Source organism: Scatophagus argus, chromosome 2 (genome assembly GCF_020382885.2).
Source record: "Scatophagus argus isolate fScaArg1 chromosome 2, fScaArg1.pri, whole genome shotgun sequence".
Lineage (NCBI taxonomy): Eukaryota > Metazoa > Chordata > Actinopteri > Scatophagidae > Scatophagus > Scatophagus argus.
In genome coordinates this window covers 7,205,986-7,223,860 of record NC_058494.1, presented here as the reverse complement: position 1 = coordinate 7,223,860, position 17,875 = coordinate 7,205,986, and the positions used below count along the sequence as shown (strand labels likewise).

Here is a 17,875-nt window from a genome sequence, read left to right as displayed (position 1 = left end):
TTACATTTAGAAGTGCATTCCAATCTGGTAAAAGAGGGTTCATTTAGCAACTGTTCAAGAATCTTAGGACCTCAAGTGAACAAAGATTTCCCTCTTTGGAATAAAAAGAGAAGACAAAGGAGTGGATGAGACACTTCATGTCTAATCTCTGTCTTCCATATTCGTGGACATGCATAGTAACATAAAAAATGTGAATAATAACCTTTTTTGCAATGTATTTGCCAGCATTTGAAGGTGTAAAAAAATATATATCACCTTTTGAGAGAATCTGAGCAGACACACGAGGCAGGTTGTTCCTCATGGGTGTGTGCAAAGTCTGCTAATTTAAACCTACTGCACAGACAGGTGGTGAATTAATGACCCCTTGTCAGCACAAAGGTAGCTATAGCCCTGGAAAGTGGTGGCAATCAAATCAAGAGCTGCACTGTGAACATTATGGACACATGGTCTTTACCAACAGACAGACGGTGTTTTTCAGTCACTGCTGGTAAATTACACACACATATCAACAGCATGTGTACAAAACTGAAACACTTTCAGAACTGAGGAGTACAAAAACACAGACTTGTGCTGGTGAAGTCCTCCTTTAAACAATATGAAAAGCATGAAGAAAGAGGCTGCATGCTCACAGCTCTGACGCTGAATGCTTTTCTCTTCCCTGTCTCCAAGTTTTTTTAGACAACAGCGATCAGAGAAACCAAAATTGTATTTATGACAATGAGAGGAATTCAAAAGAGGAAGAAGTCTGAAAGCTTGAAAGGAGCCTCAGATGGAACAAAGTTTCAGATGAGGAGAATGAACATGGTGTTATGGATGACTGTTTTCTCCTAAGTGGTCAGTTATGTAACATCAGATATACTCACATGCTCACAGCAAACCTGTTTCACAACATCTGCTTGATTCACACTCTGCTGATGGCTGAAATGGCGAGCCAGAGTTTAAGAACATTTTGACAGGAAATAAATTAACAGAACACCAAAAATGGTTTTATGACAAAACAGGCATCGTAATTTATTTTTAAAAGTTCCAATGGCTATACATTAAAATAACATACACATCCAGCACTGCGTGTGACACAGACACAATGGCTGTCAACACTAATAAAATATGACAGGGTGTCCTTGTGGCCTAGAGTTTCAGGCAGCGACCATCAACCGCAAGTATTCGTTTCCAGCCGGGGATCTTTGCTGTAAGTCATCCCTCCTATGTATGTCTCCCTCATCATGTCCTGTCCTCTCTGTCTCCTGTACACTATCTAATAAACATAACTGCCACAAAGAAATCATATATATATATACATATATATATATATGTATACATATAAACATGACATACAACATGACAAAACAATAAAGATGAGTTATGATAACACACAGATGAGAAGAAAAAACAAAAGAGATGAAAGAAAACTACAGTGAGATTTGCAAAACATACAGCAAAAGGAAAACACATGAAAGATACCAAAATACATGTGGGTGAATGAGAGAGAATTTAGGTGATGAATCACATGAAATATTGTTCAGTATGACTTTATTCCAACCTGCTAAGACATGCAGGCATGTGGGAAATGTGGACGAACTGAACCATTTGAGTGTTAAGGTGAGAGCTGTGATGGTAAAGTGCATTTTGTTCGTCATTAAAAATGGTGCATTGATTACCACTTGAACGGCAGTTATAAAGAAAAAACACACAGACTGTGTGGTTATATACATGACAGAATTTAATTTATGTAATAAGTGTTAAAAACAAATGTAAAGAGACCAGAAAAACAGCACTTGATTAGCAGCTATACCTGAAGAAAAGGGAAAGAACAGAAACACAGTGTCTCTAGAGTCTTGATATCTGAGGCTTTGATTGTTTAAGACATTACTGATGACTTCTTTACCAACCAAGTTTATCAAAAGCTTGATACAAATTCTGTCTACCTTTGTAGCACCAGTTCCAAAACATTTGCACTTGAAAAAAAAATACTTTGAGATTTATAGTAAAATTATTTCATAAAACAACACCCCGTTCAATATAAAGGAGAGAAAGTATATCACAGTGACATAGCACCATACCAGTCTACTCAGTAGGACAAAAACAGATATAGAAAATATTGACCTGGATCGTTCTCTGTGGGACAAGCCAGCACTGAAGCACGCTGAAGCACGTACGAATCAGTACAAAACATTCAGCAGTCAGTACTATAATCAAATGTATCGTGTGGCTTTTACCTGAGTGGATCACATTCTGTTGCTTTCCTCATTTGGTTCGTGGTCGCCCTCTCTAGGACGGAAAGGGAACATGTATTTTGCATTTCTCTGTCAACCTGTTACCTCAAAACACACATGAAGACAGCAAATCTCTCCTCTCGCCTGACGTTTGAAAATGACAGTCCTTTGTTAATTACAGAAAGAATTTGTGGACTAGACAGCCACTGGATGGATGAGTGCAGGAGCTGCCACCGGTGCAGCGGGAGGAGATGCTTTGCCTTTGTAGCCCAGTGACAGGATGTGTTTCTGTAGGTGTGTGATCCACTGCTGCTGGACTGACAGAGGTCCATGAAACACCTCTTCACAGAACCTGAGCAGCAGCACAGAGAAGGGAGTGTGAGCTTCACTGCAGTAAATGTAGTACAACAGTTTCTTGATAGTGTATCTTGTGTGTGGACTTGTTGTTAAAAAGACAACCCAGTTGTTCCCTTTCTTTCTACTTAAGTAAGTTTTGTTCAAATCATCTTATCCTACGTTGTCTGACAGGGTCCAGCATGTGACGTAATGCATGTCTTCCCCTCAATCCCTGTCACTTCCCTACCACCTTACAATGGCAAAAAGACCTTACTGAAGGTGAATTTTAACATATACATAAAACCCATTTATCCATTACTCTGAACTTGGTGTTTCACAATATATCACTATGTATGATAACAAAATTACACCAAAAATGAAATACTGATATCATGTTAACAATATTCGTATCATAATGTTGTGTAAATAAGCCCTTTTAACTCATTTCCGTTTCTTTCTGTTCTGGCTTTGTCACACTAGGTGGAGGTAATGCACCTTAACATCTGCTGCCACCTGCCACAAATGGAAGAAAGAAGATGCAGTAACTGGAACCACAGCTTTGTTTTCCCTCCAAATTTTCTATATGGCAATAACTTGTTACAGTGAATTCTGTTGGCTACTATAATCGATATTTTGTATCTAACAGACTGACCTGCACTTGAGGGAGTAGACTTTGCCCACCAGTTTGACCAGCTGTGTTAGTGGGGGCTTTGGCAGCAGAGCAGGGATGCTGCCTGAGCGTGATGGCTGCTGGGAATTCTCTTCCCGTGCAGGCAATACATGTTTTGGTGGATGGAGCCCTGAAACAACACAGAAAAGTATTACAGTAACATGCAGTCACACTTCTACCACTCACTGTCTAGCTGTATCCAGCTATTTTTCATGTCTCTCACCTCGCAGGGAGCGCACACCGAGCTCGCCGTGGGCTGCAGCGGACCGAGAGTGGTTTTGTGATTGTCTGGATGAGCCGGCAGTCACACTCAAGCCCTCTCTGCGCACTGAAGGCTTCAGGCTGCTGCCGGACACAGAGTCAGAGTCTGTGGACAGAGAGGGCGAAGCAGCAGTTCTCTGGGACTGAAAGAAAAGTACAGCAAGTTAGAATTAACACTGCTTTGTACGTTGTTCATGCGTATCCAAGTCTGAATAGGATATTATTTAAAACGCATTCCAGAGCACAGCCCACCTTCTTGATGTAAAGGTCTCCCATACGATAGCGTTGGGTTATTGCTGCCACCTTCGCTGGGTCCCTCCGGATCAATTCACTGAGGAGTTCGATTGGCGAAGTTGCTCCGTCTGCCTTCCACTCAATGATTCCCAACTGTCGCAGGTGGGCCCGAGCATGACTGGCCAGGGCCTTGCGGTTTTCAAAATCAAACCCGCAAAGCTCACAGGATGCATCTGACACAAGAAGATGTACAATATTTTCATATTTTGAAACAAGAATGAGTGTCTACATGGGAAGGTAGGCATGTATTAGCAGTTTAGTGAAGCCCAGGGATAGTTTTGCGGTTGTTAGAACAGTGCAAAAATTGACATTTGTGGTATATTCCCATGTGTTCAACTTGCTAAATTCTGACCACATTATCCCATCTAACAAGAAGACTTAAAGGGACAACAGAGTAACAGCAAGAGTTAGATTTTCTTGTTGAGGCTTACCTTACTTAAAAATGCAAAATATGTTGAGGCACCATTGCACTGTGGGTGTGTCTCATGAAGAAAGACAGCATGAAAAAAAGGCTGATTTTTGGCTCAAGATGTTCGCTTTTAAAGGAAAAGGCCAGTTATTATAAGCTTTTAAATCTGGTAAGGAGACCAAAAACTATGTGTTAGTCTGTCTCTCAATATCTTTCAATTGTCCTCATTTGTTCCTACTTAAGCTCCAAATCTTAAATGTGTCACAAATATTCAAAAGCACTGTTTTTAGAGGTAGGTAAGAAACGGACATAAAGAGTCTAAATATTACTTTATGATAGTGTTTATGTCTTACCGGTGTGTGAGGCTCCGCTCTTGCCAGATGAGGATTTTTCTTTCATGGAAAAATCAAGAGGTGAGGTGCAGGGTTTGCTGTCCGGTCCCCCTGCCTGGAGGCTGTCCAGGGACCGTCTGGAGCCTTGAGGGGTCCACGTGGCTTTGCCTGATGAACCACTGGGCGCAGACTCTCTCCTGCCTTCTGCACCGTGCATCATGACCTCTTTGAGGAGATCGATTGGCGAAGTTTTGATCGACCAGGTGAGGCCGAGCTGGCGTAAATGGGCGCGGGCGTGGCATGACAGGGCCTTGCGGGTATCAAACAGCTGGCCACAGAAATCGCAAAGGACTGTTGGTGTGGACTGCACCTCTGTGGAGGACTCTAAGAAACAGAGCAGGTAGAATTAAAAGGTTATATCCTAAATGTGGTGTGCATACACAAAAAAAATAAGAAGTATAACACAGCTGAAGAGCATAGGAATGAAAAATTAACTCAACTGGGTGGATATGATAATACGATATTGTACCACACAGCAAATTGAAATTAATTCCTCTCTGCTTTACCTGGTTCGAGAGGCTTTGAACCCACAGCAGCAGGCGACTTCTGCGTGGGAGAGTTGCGGTCAGTGCTGGATCCACTTGGTTGAACAGACACCTCGGTCTCCACGGGCTCCGGTTTGGGCTTCCTGTGAAGAGGGTCCACTGCTAGCCGAAAGCCTTTCTTAGCCTTTGGAGCCCTATTAAAGGGAGGTTGAGGAGTACACTTTGCAGGGCTTGGGGAAAGAGATGTGGAGGGAAACGAGGTCTGCGATTGCTCTGGGGTTGGAGACAGAGCCTGGGCTGCAGGAGATGGTGCTGCTGATGAGCTGCTTTTACTGTTCATTTTGTGGGTGTGTGTGGCTTCTAGCACACCACTGCTGACCAATTCCTGGACGGTGTCAATTGCAGAGCTTTTTCCCAGCAAGTCAACCACTCCGAGTTGATTCAGGTGAGAGCGCGAGTGGCTGGCCAGTCCTTTACGATTCTCGAATTCCTCCCCGCAAAGAATACAGGTACAGTCCTCTGACGTCTTAGGCCGTTTGCTGGGAGGAGATGCAGGTGGAGAGGACAGACTGGAGAGACGTTTGGAGGAGGATCCAGGAGGACTTTCTGAGGAGAGCTCCTCCTTTTGTTCGCTGCTGATGGGCTTCAGGTCCTCCTCTTCCATGATCCGATAAAGAAGATCAATAGGGCTGCCCTTGATCTCGCTGTCAGGGATGCCAATTTGGCGCAGGTGGGCCCGAGCATGACTGGACAGGCCTTTGCGCGTCTCATACCAGCAGCCACAAAGTTGGCACACATGCACCTCATCATTGGTGTCTGTAGAAAATGGTTTGTGAAAAGTACCCAGTCACAATGAGACAGTGTCATCTTGTTAACTTTACAAGCACAAAAGTGTTATATTGACAACTACCTGGTATGACATTTTTTAAAAATATATACAGTACATTCAGAATTAAGCCTTACCTAAGGTGATGGGAGCGTCAGTTTCAAGAGGCGCCCACAGTGGCTTGGTTGAGGTTTGGTGCTCTAAGAAGGATGAGCTGCTGCCTTCACTTGCTCTAGACTCAGCCAGCCTGAGACTAGAAGGAGAGGAGGGGAGGAGAGAAGCTGCTGACTCTTTGAGTCTGGCTGGAGATCCCTGACGATCCATCTTGTGCGGCGTTGTTATGACTCTACTCCCTGCTTTGGAGGAGGCACCGCTGTCCTCTGGTTCTGATGGTGTCTTGGACTCCAGCTGGGATGTTTTTTTGAGGGAGCTCAGCCCAGCTACAGAGGAGTCTGCCTTGAAATCAGGAAGGGAGCCATCTCTCTCCCGGATGAGCTGGTAGAGGAGGTCAATGGGAGCTCCACTGCTTTCTGACACCGTCACACCAAGCTGCCGCAGGTGGAGGCGGGCGTGGCTGGAGAGGCCTCGCCGCGACTCAAAGTAAGTTCCACAGACCTCGCACATGACTGGCTGTGGGTTTGCTGTGGGGAGGTTCAGATGGGATTTTGTCATCACAAATTGCATGAGAGAACAGTCAAGGAAAAGAGCAAACAAACAAAAATCAGTATGGCTGCACCAATCTGACTTTCTTTTGCTCCCAATCCAAATTCAGATAGATAATCTCAGGTTATCTGCTGATACCAAATACCGATCCAGTACCAGTACTCTCTTTTTTCCAAATTTACCATCTGCAGCATCTCTGTATCACATTGCGTGGAAAAGCTATTATGAGAAAATCAACAGCCAAAAATCACATCCGCTATGCTACTGTAATCGAGTTCTCATCATGCTGATGACTGATGAAATAAAATTAACATGGATTGACAGAATAAATGCACAGTCATGCTCTTGTAACAATATAACATAAGAAATAATGTTATTATCGATACACAGTTACAAGAGTGCCCCTTACCTTGTGAATCCATGGCTGCTGATAATGTTGTGGGTTTATTTTAAAGGATGTGAGTGTTGATGTCCTGTGGATCCTGTGTACCAGAGTGGCAGAAGATGATTTAAATTAAAAACATCATTCAGTCAGAGCAGTGACTGAGTGACTCAGTTAGTGTGGCTGTTTCTTTATTATGTCCCTTAAGTCCCCAGTCTCCAACTTTCACGACTCTCTGCCGCTCTATCTGTTGAACTCAGTCAAGCCAACCGCCCGTGACGTCACAACCTATAGTACTGCAAGATGGCGGCGCCCTTGCGACGAAAGACAGATATTCTTTTACATTTATTCGTTTTTGTTATGTAGTTGTGGATTGGATGGGGTTATCCATTTAGTAAATAATCTTAGCTTGGTTGAATGCTTCATATACACAAGACGGTAACCTCGCGAGAAAAAGTATCCGGTTGGATTGCAACTTGCAATGCAATTTACTGTTAGAGAATTGTTCGCATCTGAGCAAATACCTCTTAGAACAATGTTCGATCGACTAATTATAAAGTTATAAGTGGCTGACGTATCTTGTAAAATTAAGTTCTAAAAATTTAAAGGACCCCTCTGTTTCTGTCTCTTTGTTTATACTATGGTAGCTTGCTCGTTGCTGCTTGCTGGTTAGCGGCATGATAGCTAAAATTATATTTCATTTTATCAAACAGCGACAAGCTACACATCTTACGCCCTTCACAAACTCCAATTGTCAGTTATAGGTAAAAGTTAATTTACCTAAAAGCCCGAAGAGTCTGCCTCAGTACATCAGTTTTACTCCCACTGACAACCGGAAGTATTATTGTAGACAGTTTCGTGCAGTATTTATGTTTCAAAATAAAAGCCCCGAGGTTATAATACGAGGTGTGAAAAGGCGTGAACAAATGTGCCCTTACTGACCAGCTACAAATAAAGAGGGTTTAATTATTCCTCAACATATAAAGTATTACTACTTTATTTTCCAGTGACTACTAACTGCTGTCCCACAGCAAAGTCCCTCGTTAAATGTCATCAGTAATTAAGCAAACACACACATTACTTTTAAAGTAAAATGAGCGAATCACAGGTTTTATTTTGTCATTTTCTGTGTTATTCCTGATAAAATGATTAGTATCTCAAGTAATAATAATAATTATTCCTTGGTAAATGTGGTCCCTTGGTTTGGTCGCAGCAGAACTTCCTCAGAGGTTCCCGCTTTTTCCCATGAAAAGTATCTTCTTCACAGACTGCAGAAAGTCCCTGAATCCTGGATTTGATCCTCAGTCAAGTGTTCTTACCAGTGAAACATCAGTTCGATATCAAATGATTGTGTCTAGTCCAAAGTTGACATTGTTTAGCTCAAACTAACATTGTGTTTCTTTGTAGTTTTTCAGAGGTTATATGTTTCAAGTGGAGATTGAAATATTTATTTTATGTTGTCTTGTCTTGACTACTATATCTTCCCTTCCACATGCCTCAACAAATCTTTCCTGAATCATTTACAAGTAGTCCAAAACTCATTCATTCTTCCATTTTCTATACCGCTTGTCCATCAGGGTTGCGGGGGCACTGGAGCCTATCCCAGCTGACTACAGGCGAGAGGCAGGGTACACCCTGGACAAGTCGCCAGTCAATCGCAGGGCTGACACACAAAGACAGACAACCACACACTCACACCTGTGGGCAATGGAGAATGGCCAATTAACCTAACATGCATGTCTTTGGGAGTGTGGGAGGAAGCTGGAGTACCTGAAGAAAACCCTCACAGGCACAGGGAGAACATGCAAACTCCACACAGAAGGGCCCAGACCAGAACCCTCTTGCTATGAGGCGACAGTGCTAACCACTGCACCACCATGCTGCCAGTGGTCCAAAATGCTGCTGCTAAACTGTTGACCCTGATACTGATTGAGCTCCACTGCCTCCCCAGTCTATACCACCAGCAGATCTATGATGTCCACAGACCATCAGAATTTTCTAGTTGTTCCTTGATCTAGGCTTACAACTAAAGGAACCCGTGCTTTTGAGGTGGTGGCTCCTTAAACTTTGGAACTCTCTTCCATTGGACTATTCAAGATCCACCTGTTTAGACTTTCCTTTGTGTAATGTTTCTGTTTTCTGTTTATTTCTGCTTGTATTGTGTGTAATGTCTGTTGCCTAATGTGTGTTTTTTTAGGTTTATGCATTAATGTGTGATCATGATGATGTCTCTGCTCCTGGAGCTCAGTGCTCTTTCAGCTGTTGTCAGTGGGTTCATCCACAGACACCTAAAGAGCAGTTATTATGTCAAAATGACAAGAAACTGACTTAATTTTGATTTGTGAGTCCATGTGTCTGTTTGTATTCATCCACAGCTGTATCAAAGTCAAAAGCTTATGTAATGTTTTTACTTGTGTCAAGCATCAGACCGTCCAAATTTATGTTGATTGGTTGGTCTCTGTCAAATGATTCACATATATGTGACTGTAGCTACATCATATTAAACATCCATGACTTGTAAATGACTACAGGGTTCCATTCCAACACAGAATGTGGCCTAACAGATCCAGAATGGAATGAAGCTGTGTCACAGAGTCACAGAGAAACAGACAGAATACTGGCAGACATCAGTCCTTCAGCTCACATCAACTGACGTGACACAGAGAGACTTCCTGTCCATCTTTTTGTTTGCATTTCAACTTTCACACTGAGTTTGCTTCAAAAATGTCCACCACATTGAGTGTCGTATCAGGTAAGCTAAGAGGGGGATAAGTCAGGTGTTTTAAACTGTAAACCACTGAAACACAGAAAACTCTTCAAGTATGCTCACGAACATTCCTCAACTTTATGAAATGAGGACTTTTACTAATGGATAATGACAACAAAGCAATTTTGTCACAGTGGAGCTTAAATCTTTGAAGAGTAAGTCATGCTCTTATTTTAATTTTCTGTGTTCTTAAAAAATGTGGTTGGAAAAATATGAATAACTTTATATGACATAATATATCTTGAAATGACATTAGATGAGATTATTTAGTTTTCAAAAAAAATAGTAAAACTGAAAGTGTAGTGCTGTGATGATTCAAGCTAAAAAATTAACTGGAATAATAAAGTGTAATAACACCTTTTGTGTTAGACATGCAGATGTGCTATTTTGTGATCTGTCAACTGTGTCATGCTCAGTGTAACAACATGAGAGTTCATGTTGTGTCCATCTTGTCCTCTCTGCTCTCCTCTTCCTCCACAGATAACTTCCCCATACAGGAAGGGACCCTGCTGGCCTCCAAAACCTCCTGCTACGAGGTGCAGGCCTTTCTTGGGGAGGGAAGCTTTGGGAGGGTGGTCAAGTGTGTCGACATTGTGACCAGTACACAGGTGGCCATCAAAATAACCAGAGATAAACCCTTTCTTGCTGAACGAGCACTGGAAGAGGTAGAGGTTTCTATCACATCTGTCACATGACAAATGATTACCGCTGAGTTTGTCTTTCAGGTGACAAGAGGCCTTTCATTTCTTCCACAGATTAAAATTCTCAAAAAGCTGTGGACACTGGATCCAGACAAATGCAGTCTCGTCAGATGGAATGGCTCCTTCTTCCATGAAAGGTTCATTTGTCTGGAGTTCGAGCTCTTGGATCAGAGTCTGCACGAGTACACTCAACAAAGGCAAGATCAGCCTCTGTCTATGGCAGAGATTCGCCCAGTAATACATCAGGTATGAAGAGTTTTCTTCTCAGAAGTATCCAGTGTATCATTTTACTGCATACTTTCAATTTAGTGGGAAATCAGTACCTAATAAATGTAAATGTGTGTGTTTCCTCAGCTGACCACAGCACTCCTCCACCTCGATGACCTGAGAATCCTGCATGGCGATTTAAAGCCAGAAAATATAATGATCGTAGACCGCAAGCAGCAGCCACTGCAAGTCAAACTCATCGACTTTGGTCTGGCTCGCCATGTGTCCGATGCTGTTCCCGGGTCATGTGTTCAGTCTCTGTGGTACAGGTAAAGCACAGAAGCTGTTGTGTCAGTTTAGAACTGACAGCATGACAGAGGTGATATTTAACTTTACATACAAGAAGTTTAACATTTTTATTTTCCTCTTTTCTCAGAGCACCAGAGGTCATGCTGGGCATGTGCTTTGCAGAGCCAATAGACATGTGGTCTCTTGGTCTGGTTGCAGCAGAACTTGCTGTGGGCTTCCCACTTTTTCCTGGGCTCCATGAATATGACATGGTAAGTATTTCCTTCACAGACTGTAGAATGTCTCTGAACCAATGACAATATCAAGTACAAAGTTGACATTGTGTGTGTGTGGTGTCTCCAGATGAAATTCATTGTAAACACCCTGGGTCAGCCACCAGACTATCAGCTGAACTCTGCACTCAAAAGCAGCTGCTTCTTTCGCTTTGACAGCAGCTTTAAGCAGCAGACCTGGAGACTGAAGTCTCCTGAGGAGTTTGCTAGAGAGACTGGTCATCATTTCACAGATACAAGATGTTATCCATTCACGTCTCTGGATGTCTTCAAGGGTGTAGGTGGTCTCTTTTGATCAGTCAGTTATGGATGTAAATTTAGTTCAAGGTTATCTTTGATTAAAATGGAAGTCTCTGGAAGCTTATCTGCATTGTTGTGATGCAATTTTAGTTTATTAGACAAGCAAGTTTATTAGACATGTTTTGACTTCAGTCTCTTGTTGTTTAAGGTGATGTGTTTCAGAAACACGGCCAAGGAGAATGAGGTGCAAAACTTTATCAACCTCTTAAAAAAGATGCTGCTTGTGGACAAACACAACAGAATAATCCCTCTTAAAGTGCTGGAGCATCCATTCTTCAGTGTGGACCAGCACACAGACAGCAGCCAAAACAAGAACGTTAAAAACCTGACGGTTGACATGGAGGAGACTCGGCCAAACATCGTCACACTGCAGCCGTCCTCACTGAAAAAGACTGTCTGCAGTGTTGAACCCGTTGCAACCGAGTCCATGACTCCTCATCAAGAAACAGTTTTTACTCAAGCAGAAAATGTCTTTGCATGGCTGGAGGATGAGGAGGATGAAGAAGCACACGTCCAGTCTGGTCAGTCACATTTCTAAAACCCTCACAATCTCTTTGTGCTTACAGTTTGGATCAAACTAACATCATGTTTCTTTGTGGCTTTTCAGAGGTCGTAGTGGAGATCAGCAGTGAGAGCGAAGCCTGTGTCCACGCCTTCTTTAAGAGGGTCATAGAAGCTTTCTCCTCCTGTTTCCAATGGTGACAAAATGTCATTTGCCAATAAAATTACTGACTGTCTTCACTAATGTGTTCATGATGTGTGGATACGAGTAAAACAGAAGTTACTGCAAAGTAAATCTGGAAATATAATGAAATATGCCTTTTTACACAGCAAAACATCACGTGTATTTGAATTACAAAGTCAAAGAGGTGTTCAGAATCATGAAACATCTGAATACGGAAAGTTCAGTGACAGCTGATTGTAATCAGTTGGTGAGGACCACATGATCTGATAAACAGCCTCCACACAGCAACTAAATGAACCTTGAGACTGTGTGTGTGTCTAGTTTTCACTGAATATTTTTATGATGAAATCAGCAACATCCTGAACTTTTGCCAGAAATACGCAAAATATACACATAGATATTCAGTATTAAAATATCAAAATAATGTAACGTAACTAAGAGATGTAACCCTCTGGGTATTTATTCTCATTCCACTGAGTTTTACTTACTGTTGTCTGACACGCGGCAGCTTCAAGACTGCAGTCTTACCTCTGTAACTGTACTGTACTGCCCTTATGATTTATGAGTGTTGACTTTATGTGAACTACAAGCACAGGTGGGGTCAGCAAAAGTGTAACCAACAAATCTTTTGGACACCTTTTTTTCTAAAGGATAAATCTGTCATCTCATTATAAGTTAATGTGTGGCCATGACAAAATACAGAAGAATCATTTCAGTCTCTAACTAATGAACTGTACCATCTAACAAATCACATCACACTTACTGCTAAACAATAGAAACATGCAAGATCGTCAACCACTTTTTTATATTTATTGAGCAAAAAAGGATAAATTCGAAGACCATTGTACAGCCAAGCTACTACAATTATATCTATAAAAAGACGAAATTAAATAAAGCTGATTCTCAATGAAAATCTAATTATAAAGTAGCTAATCATTTGGGATTACAAGAGCAAATTAAATAGTAATTTAATGAATTAATAACTAGGTGTACAATAAAAAGAGGCTTTAATTCATATTTTAATTTTATAAGTAAATAGTTTTGAAAAGTTTGCTTTCACCATTTGGGAACTGCCACGGTTACCTCAGGTCCTGTTTGGAGGGGTTAAATACGAGTTACTCTTAACTTTTACTTTGAAGGATATCATTTTAACTTCCGGAGGCTACCGCTAGCCCCGCCTACTTTTTGCACGCAGCCGTCCTTTTGAGTACTTTCTTGTCTTACCAGTAACAGATCTTAGCTCTGACAAGTTCTTCACGGCACCAGACCAGGACAGGTGAGTCGGGAATTACTTGTTTGTGTGATTCATTTCATTTAGAAGTTCACGTTATGTCTACACAGGTCGACCAAGACTAGCAGCTGTTTAGCCTATAGCAAGAAGACGACAAAGAAACCGGTTTAGTACACTAAGCTAGCGTTCAGCTAGCCTGGCATTGTGGGTCGGTTTCTCCCCCCTTCTTGGGAATTTGGGCCTGTTTCTGGCTCTTTCCTCGCCTCTGTGCTGCACCTTGCTGCAGGGAGAGGTCAATGACCCCTCGACATTTGACTTCAAACTTAAAGCTTTGTACTGCACCGCCGAACTTTGACCGAGCAGCGTGTGCTACTCATTCCTTTGTAAAGCATTCAAATATCACAAAGGATTGTTGGCTTTTGTTTGTTGGGCTGAAAAATACAGATTTTTGCATCCAGACCATGCTTAGTGTGTCAAATTAATTACAAATTAATTGCAAACATCCCTCCTCTTTTGAAAGCATGCATGTACCCTAAAAGTAACGTTATCTTCCTATTGGTTTGTGTTTTTCTTGCTTATGTAAGCTTCTTAATAGGCTTTTGTTCTCTGCAGCCTGAACATGACTTGCATGTGACTGTAGGTGGTTTGCCTAACTAACCACGCTTTTGAGCGTTGCACAAATCATCAAAGCTGCAAAACTTGGGTGTCTGCATCAGCCTAAAAAGTACTTTGTCTTATTTCTCTAAATGTCATCTTTGTATCATGGCCCATGTTGCCTGACAATTTTGTTGCGGTCAGAACTCCAGGTGGTGCCTTATGCTCCACCCAGCCGAAATTATCTATGATGGTGTATGAGCATCAGGAATGTTCCACTAACTGTAAGTACTGTCTCCCTTTCAGTCATTTGCCACCAACATCATGTCTGCTGGAAACGCTAAGATTGGCAAGGCTGCCCCAGACTTCAGCGCCACAGCTGTAGTGGATGGGCAGTTCAAGACCATCAAGCTGTCCGACTACAGAGGTAACTGTGTTGTTTCTCACCAGCTTTTTTGCAGCGATGTGTGTATTCATTTGTTAGCATTTCTGTTTGAGATTCTCAATATAACTTTGTATTTATGAAACATGTAGTCCCACTCTTCTCCAGGCGTTAAGTTCTCTTCTCTGTTCTTCAGGGAAGTATGTGGTCTTCTTCTTCTACCCACTGGACTTCACATTTGTGTGCCCCACTGAGATCGTGGCTTTCAGTGACAGGGCAGATGAGTTCCGCAGTGTGTCCTGCGAGGTCATTGGCTGCTCTGTAGACTCTCACTTCAGTCACTTGGCATGGTGAGATTTTCTGCTGACTGGAAGTGAATGGTGACTTGAGTTTTCCTGTAATTTGTGTGATTGTATGCAGTGAGAACTAGACAACTTGTATAGTCTTGAACTGACTCTTTCAAAATAATGTCCACAGTAGATGTGTGGCAGTAGGTTGAGTAAGCAGAGGTGCTTTGAGGAAAGTACTGTGCTTGAAAGAGAGAATGTATTTCAACTTTACTAGAACTGTGCGGCTGTGATATGTAGAAAAATATAAATATCAGAACTCAGAATTCTCAGATAACTAAATGACTGAGATCAGCAAGTCCCTTTTGGCAATTTCTATGTACTCCGTTATTAATGAGGAGTTTTGGCAGATGTAAAAAAAACACCCACCCCAGTTTATCAGTTATCTCCTGTCACTGTGCTGCTTCTGCGTAGTTGTGATAAGCTCTGAGTCTTGATATACTGAGAAGTAGTAACGGCCTCTTAATCAAACTGCACTTTCTGGAAGGACTGACATGCTTTGAATCACGTAATGAATTTCTCAGCACATTTTGGTTTGTAATGTATTGTTCTTAGGGTTTAAAGGTTACATCTGACAAATTTTGATGACTCTTCCCTCATTTGAAGCATGTTCTGATATCATTCTAGGTTTTAAAGAGCATATACACAAATTTATTGCATTAATTATACAAGCTAGACCTTGGGATCCAAAAGGTGTTTTGCATTTTGCAGCACAAGTTCAGTTATTTTATTCACTGCCACCATATAGACAATCTACTTTACTCTGTAACTTTGAAGGCTACTGTGTCTTCTGTTTGCAACATCACTTTTTTTTTTTTTTTAAACAGTCTGTTATACACAAAATACCACTGAATGCACTGAATCTTGATAAAAGTTGTAACACTAAATGGGTTCTTGATTTTGCTAATTGTGTTTTCATTGTTATCCAACAGGATCAACACACCTAGGAAGGAGGGAGGTCTGGGTGCCATGAAGATCCCCCTTGTGTCAGACCTCAGCAGGACCATCTCCACTGACTACGGTGTGCTGAAGGAGGATGACGGCATCGCTTACAGGTCAGACAAACTGACTGTGTCACTGTCTGGTGGGAGCTGCATTGGAGAGACTCAAGGATGTAGATAGAAGAATCTTGTGCAAAACTATAACCTCGGTTTGTGCCTATCAGGGGTCTGTTTGTGATTGATGACAAGGGCATCCTGAGGCAGATCACCATCAACGACCTGCCTGTGGGTCGCTCCGTGGATGAAACTCTGCGTCTGGTCCAGGCTTTCCAGCATACTGACAAATATGGAGAAGGTGAGTAAAGTCACTGGAAATACCCCCAGTTTAATGTTCTGCCATCATTTAACCATCACACTCCAGTATTACATATGAATACTTGATGTTTAGATTTTTTTGTACTTTTTCCTCCCTTTCTATTATAAACCTCCCTTAACAGGAAACTCAAAATCAGCAATATTTGCCCCTAAATTCGCAAATCATGCTTGTGACCTTAGCATGTCCAAGAAATTAATCCGTAACTAATAAAATGTTTGTGTTTATTTTGTTATTTGTATTTTTTTTTCACCTTAAATGACATAATTTATGCCCTGTTTCAGAGGTTTGGTTTTCAAACTTCATCTGACTCACATATTTGTGACCATTCGATTTCTCTTTCACTTTTACTGTTGTTGGTACATGAATTTATTATTGTTACTCTTCGACTTTTTCTTTTTTTTTTTCTTCTTTTTTTAAGCATAAAATTTTCAATACTGTGCACCTCACACCTAGCATGTATATATTTTGGGGATATTTTAAATGAATTTGCCTGTGGCTGTAAACTGACTTGGCAGATTTAGCAAGTTTAACTACTGCATTTATTGCATTGCATTCATCACTTCACCCTCATGGGTATTTACTTGTGTACTTTATTCTCAGTCTGTGCAAAGTTCAGTGTCTGTCACTTACACCCTGAGGTAACCTCCCTGTCCCTTCTCCCCCCCTCCAGTGTGCCCTGCTGGCTGGAAACCTGGAAGTGACACCATCATCCCTGATGTTGATAAGAGCAAGGACTTTTTCTCCAAGCAGTAAACGTGAAGAACTTCTGGCTGACTACATCTAGCACTTCCCTGCAGTTAAGAGGTGTCCCTTTGAAGCAGTATCTCATGTCGTCCGACAAAATTTAAAAAGCTGTTACTCAGATTCTTTGTTACAAAACTTATCTTCGTATGTCCAGTGTACAATTGTTGGGGAGACCTCATAGTCTGAAGCACTGAAAGTATAGTTTTGTTCCTTTTTCAAAAAAGTATTAATGTTTTTTCCCTCCTTGTCTTGAATTACTTGTTACCATCTTAATTAAACAGTGGGAAAAATAAGCCTGTGTGTGTTTTGTTTGGCAAACACTATATTGTTAAATTCCACATGTGACCTCTGGGTGGTGCCATAAATCTTCCTGAGTTCAATCTGGTTTAGTGACTTCCCACCTTAAAAGTATTATACCAACAGACATATCTTTGAATTGACCTTGGTGTATTATTCCTGAGTCCTGTTCCCGGAAGAGGATCAAAGTACGTCACAAGGCAGTCTTTCTTAATGTTGGAGTTATTGCGGTTTTACTCGGCACAATAACCTGGTATTACCAAATGGTGGAGCAGCTCATTGGGAAAGACTGGATTGTTGGATATGACTGATGGCAGACCTGCGTGGCTGTCCCTGCTAGGGACACTAGTCCCTCTTTATCCACATCCCATAATAAATATATATATATATATATATATATTAAAATCATTTTCCAGAGTAACGACAAGCCTGTTTTTCCCCAATCCCAAAGGAAGTAACATTGGATGACACCTAAGTAATCACTGTGCATGTTTTATTTAGTGAGTTGAAAATATCACCAGTCCTCAGCTAAAACAATCCTGACTCGTGTCCAAGTTTAAACATCTTAGTTCATTTCTGTTGTTTGTGGATGCTTTGTCGCCTCTGTTCGTCATTTGTGTCCGCCAGCTTGTTTGACATCAATTCTTGTCAGTTCAAACTGGTTCTTACCCATCAGACAGCCTATTCTGCATGTTTGTGCGGAACTTTTTAAACCATTTTTTCCTGTACTAGTGTCTCGCGACTTGTTTTGGGAAACTGAAAGCAGAATGGGGAAACTCCCTGAATTCGAA

The 17,875-nt window shown here is 41.6% G+C and overlaps 3 protein-coding genes across 4 annotated transcripts; 2 read left to right on the top strand and 1 right to left on the bottom strand.

The window, feature by feature from the left end:
- Positions 1-1,699: 1,699 nt before the first annotated feature.
- LOC124067183 (protein Wiz-like) lies at positions 1,700-7,790 on the bottom strand. Of its 2 annotated transcripts, XM_046404328.1 has the most exons (10): positions 7,712-7,790; positions 6,959-7,031; positions 6,024-6,527; positions 5,082-5,876; positions 4,537-4,899; positions 3,733-3,947; positions 3,443-3,623; positions 3,202-3,349; positions 3,045-3,062; positions 1,700-2,565 (listed from the first exon to the last, which is right to left on the bottom strand). In XM_046404328.1, the coding sequence occupies exons 2-10, from the start codon at positions 6,969-6,971 to the stop codon at positions 2,409-2,411; spliced, it is 2,394 nt and encodes a 797-aa protein (XP_046260284.1). In that variant the 5' UTR covers positions 6,972-7,031; positions 7,712-7,790; the 3' UTR covers positions 1,700-2,408. The 2 variants fall into 2 exon arrangements, with proteins under 2 accessions (XP_046260284.1, XP_046260292.1); XM_046404336.1 differs by lacking the exon at positions 3,045-3,062.
- A 1,865-nt stretch (positions 7,791-9,655) lies between these two features.
- LOC124053335 (homeodomain-interacting protein kinase 2-like) lies at positions 9,656-12,228 on the top strand. Its single transcript, XM_046378390.1, has 8 exons — positions 9,656-9,683; positions 10,179-10,363; positions 10,454-10,645; positions 10,754-10,935; positions 11,043-11,166; positions 11,258-11,464; positions 11,636-12,008; positions 12,095-12,228. The coding sequence occupies exons 1-8, from the start codon at positions 9,656-9,658 to the stop codon at positions 12,187-12,189; spliced, it is 1,386 nt and encodes a 461-aa protein (XP_046234346.1). The 3' UTR covers positions 12,190-12,228.
- Positions 12,229-13,297: 1,069 nt separating this feature from the next.
- prdx2 (peroxiredoxin 2) lies at positions 13,298-17,080 on the top strand. Its single transcript, XM_046404320.1, has 6 exons — positions 13,298-13,448; positions 14,304-14,424; positions 14,576-14,729; positions 15,659-15,781; positions 15,892-16,022; positions 16,714-17,080. Exons 2-6 carry the CDS (start codon positions 14,322-14,324, stop codon positions 16,794-16,796), a joined length of 594 nt encoding a protein of 197 aa, XP_046260276.1. The 5' UTR covers positions 13,298-13,448; positions 14,304-14,321; the 3' UTR covers positions 16,797-17,080.
- Positions 17,081-17,875: the final 795 nt, after the last annotated feature.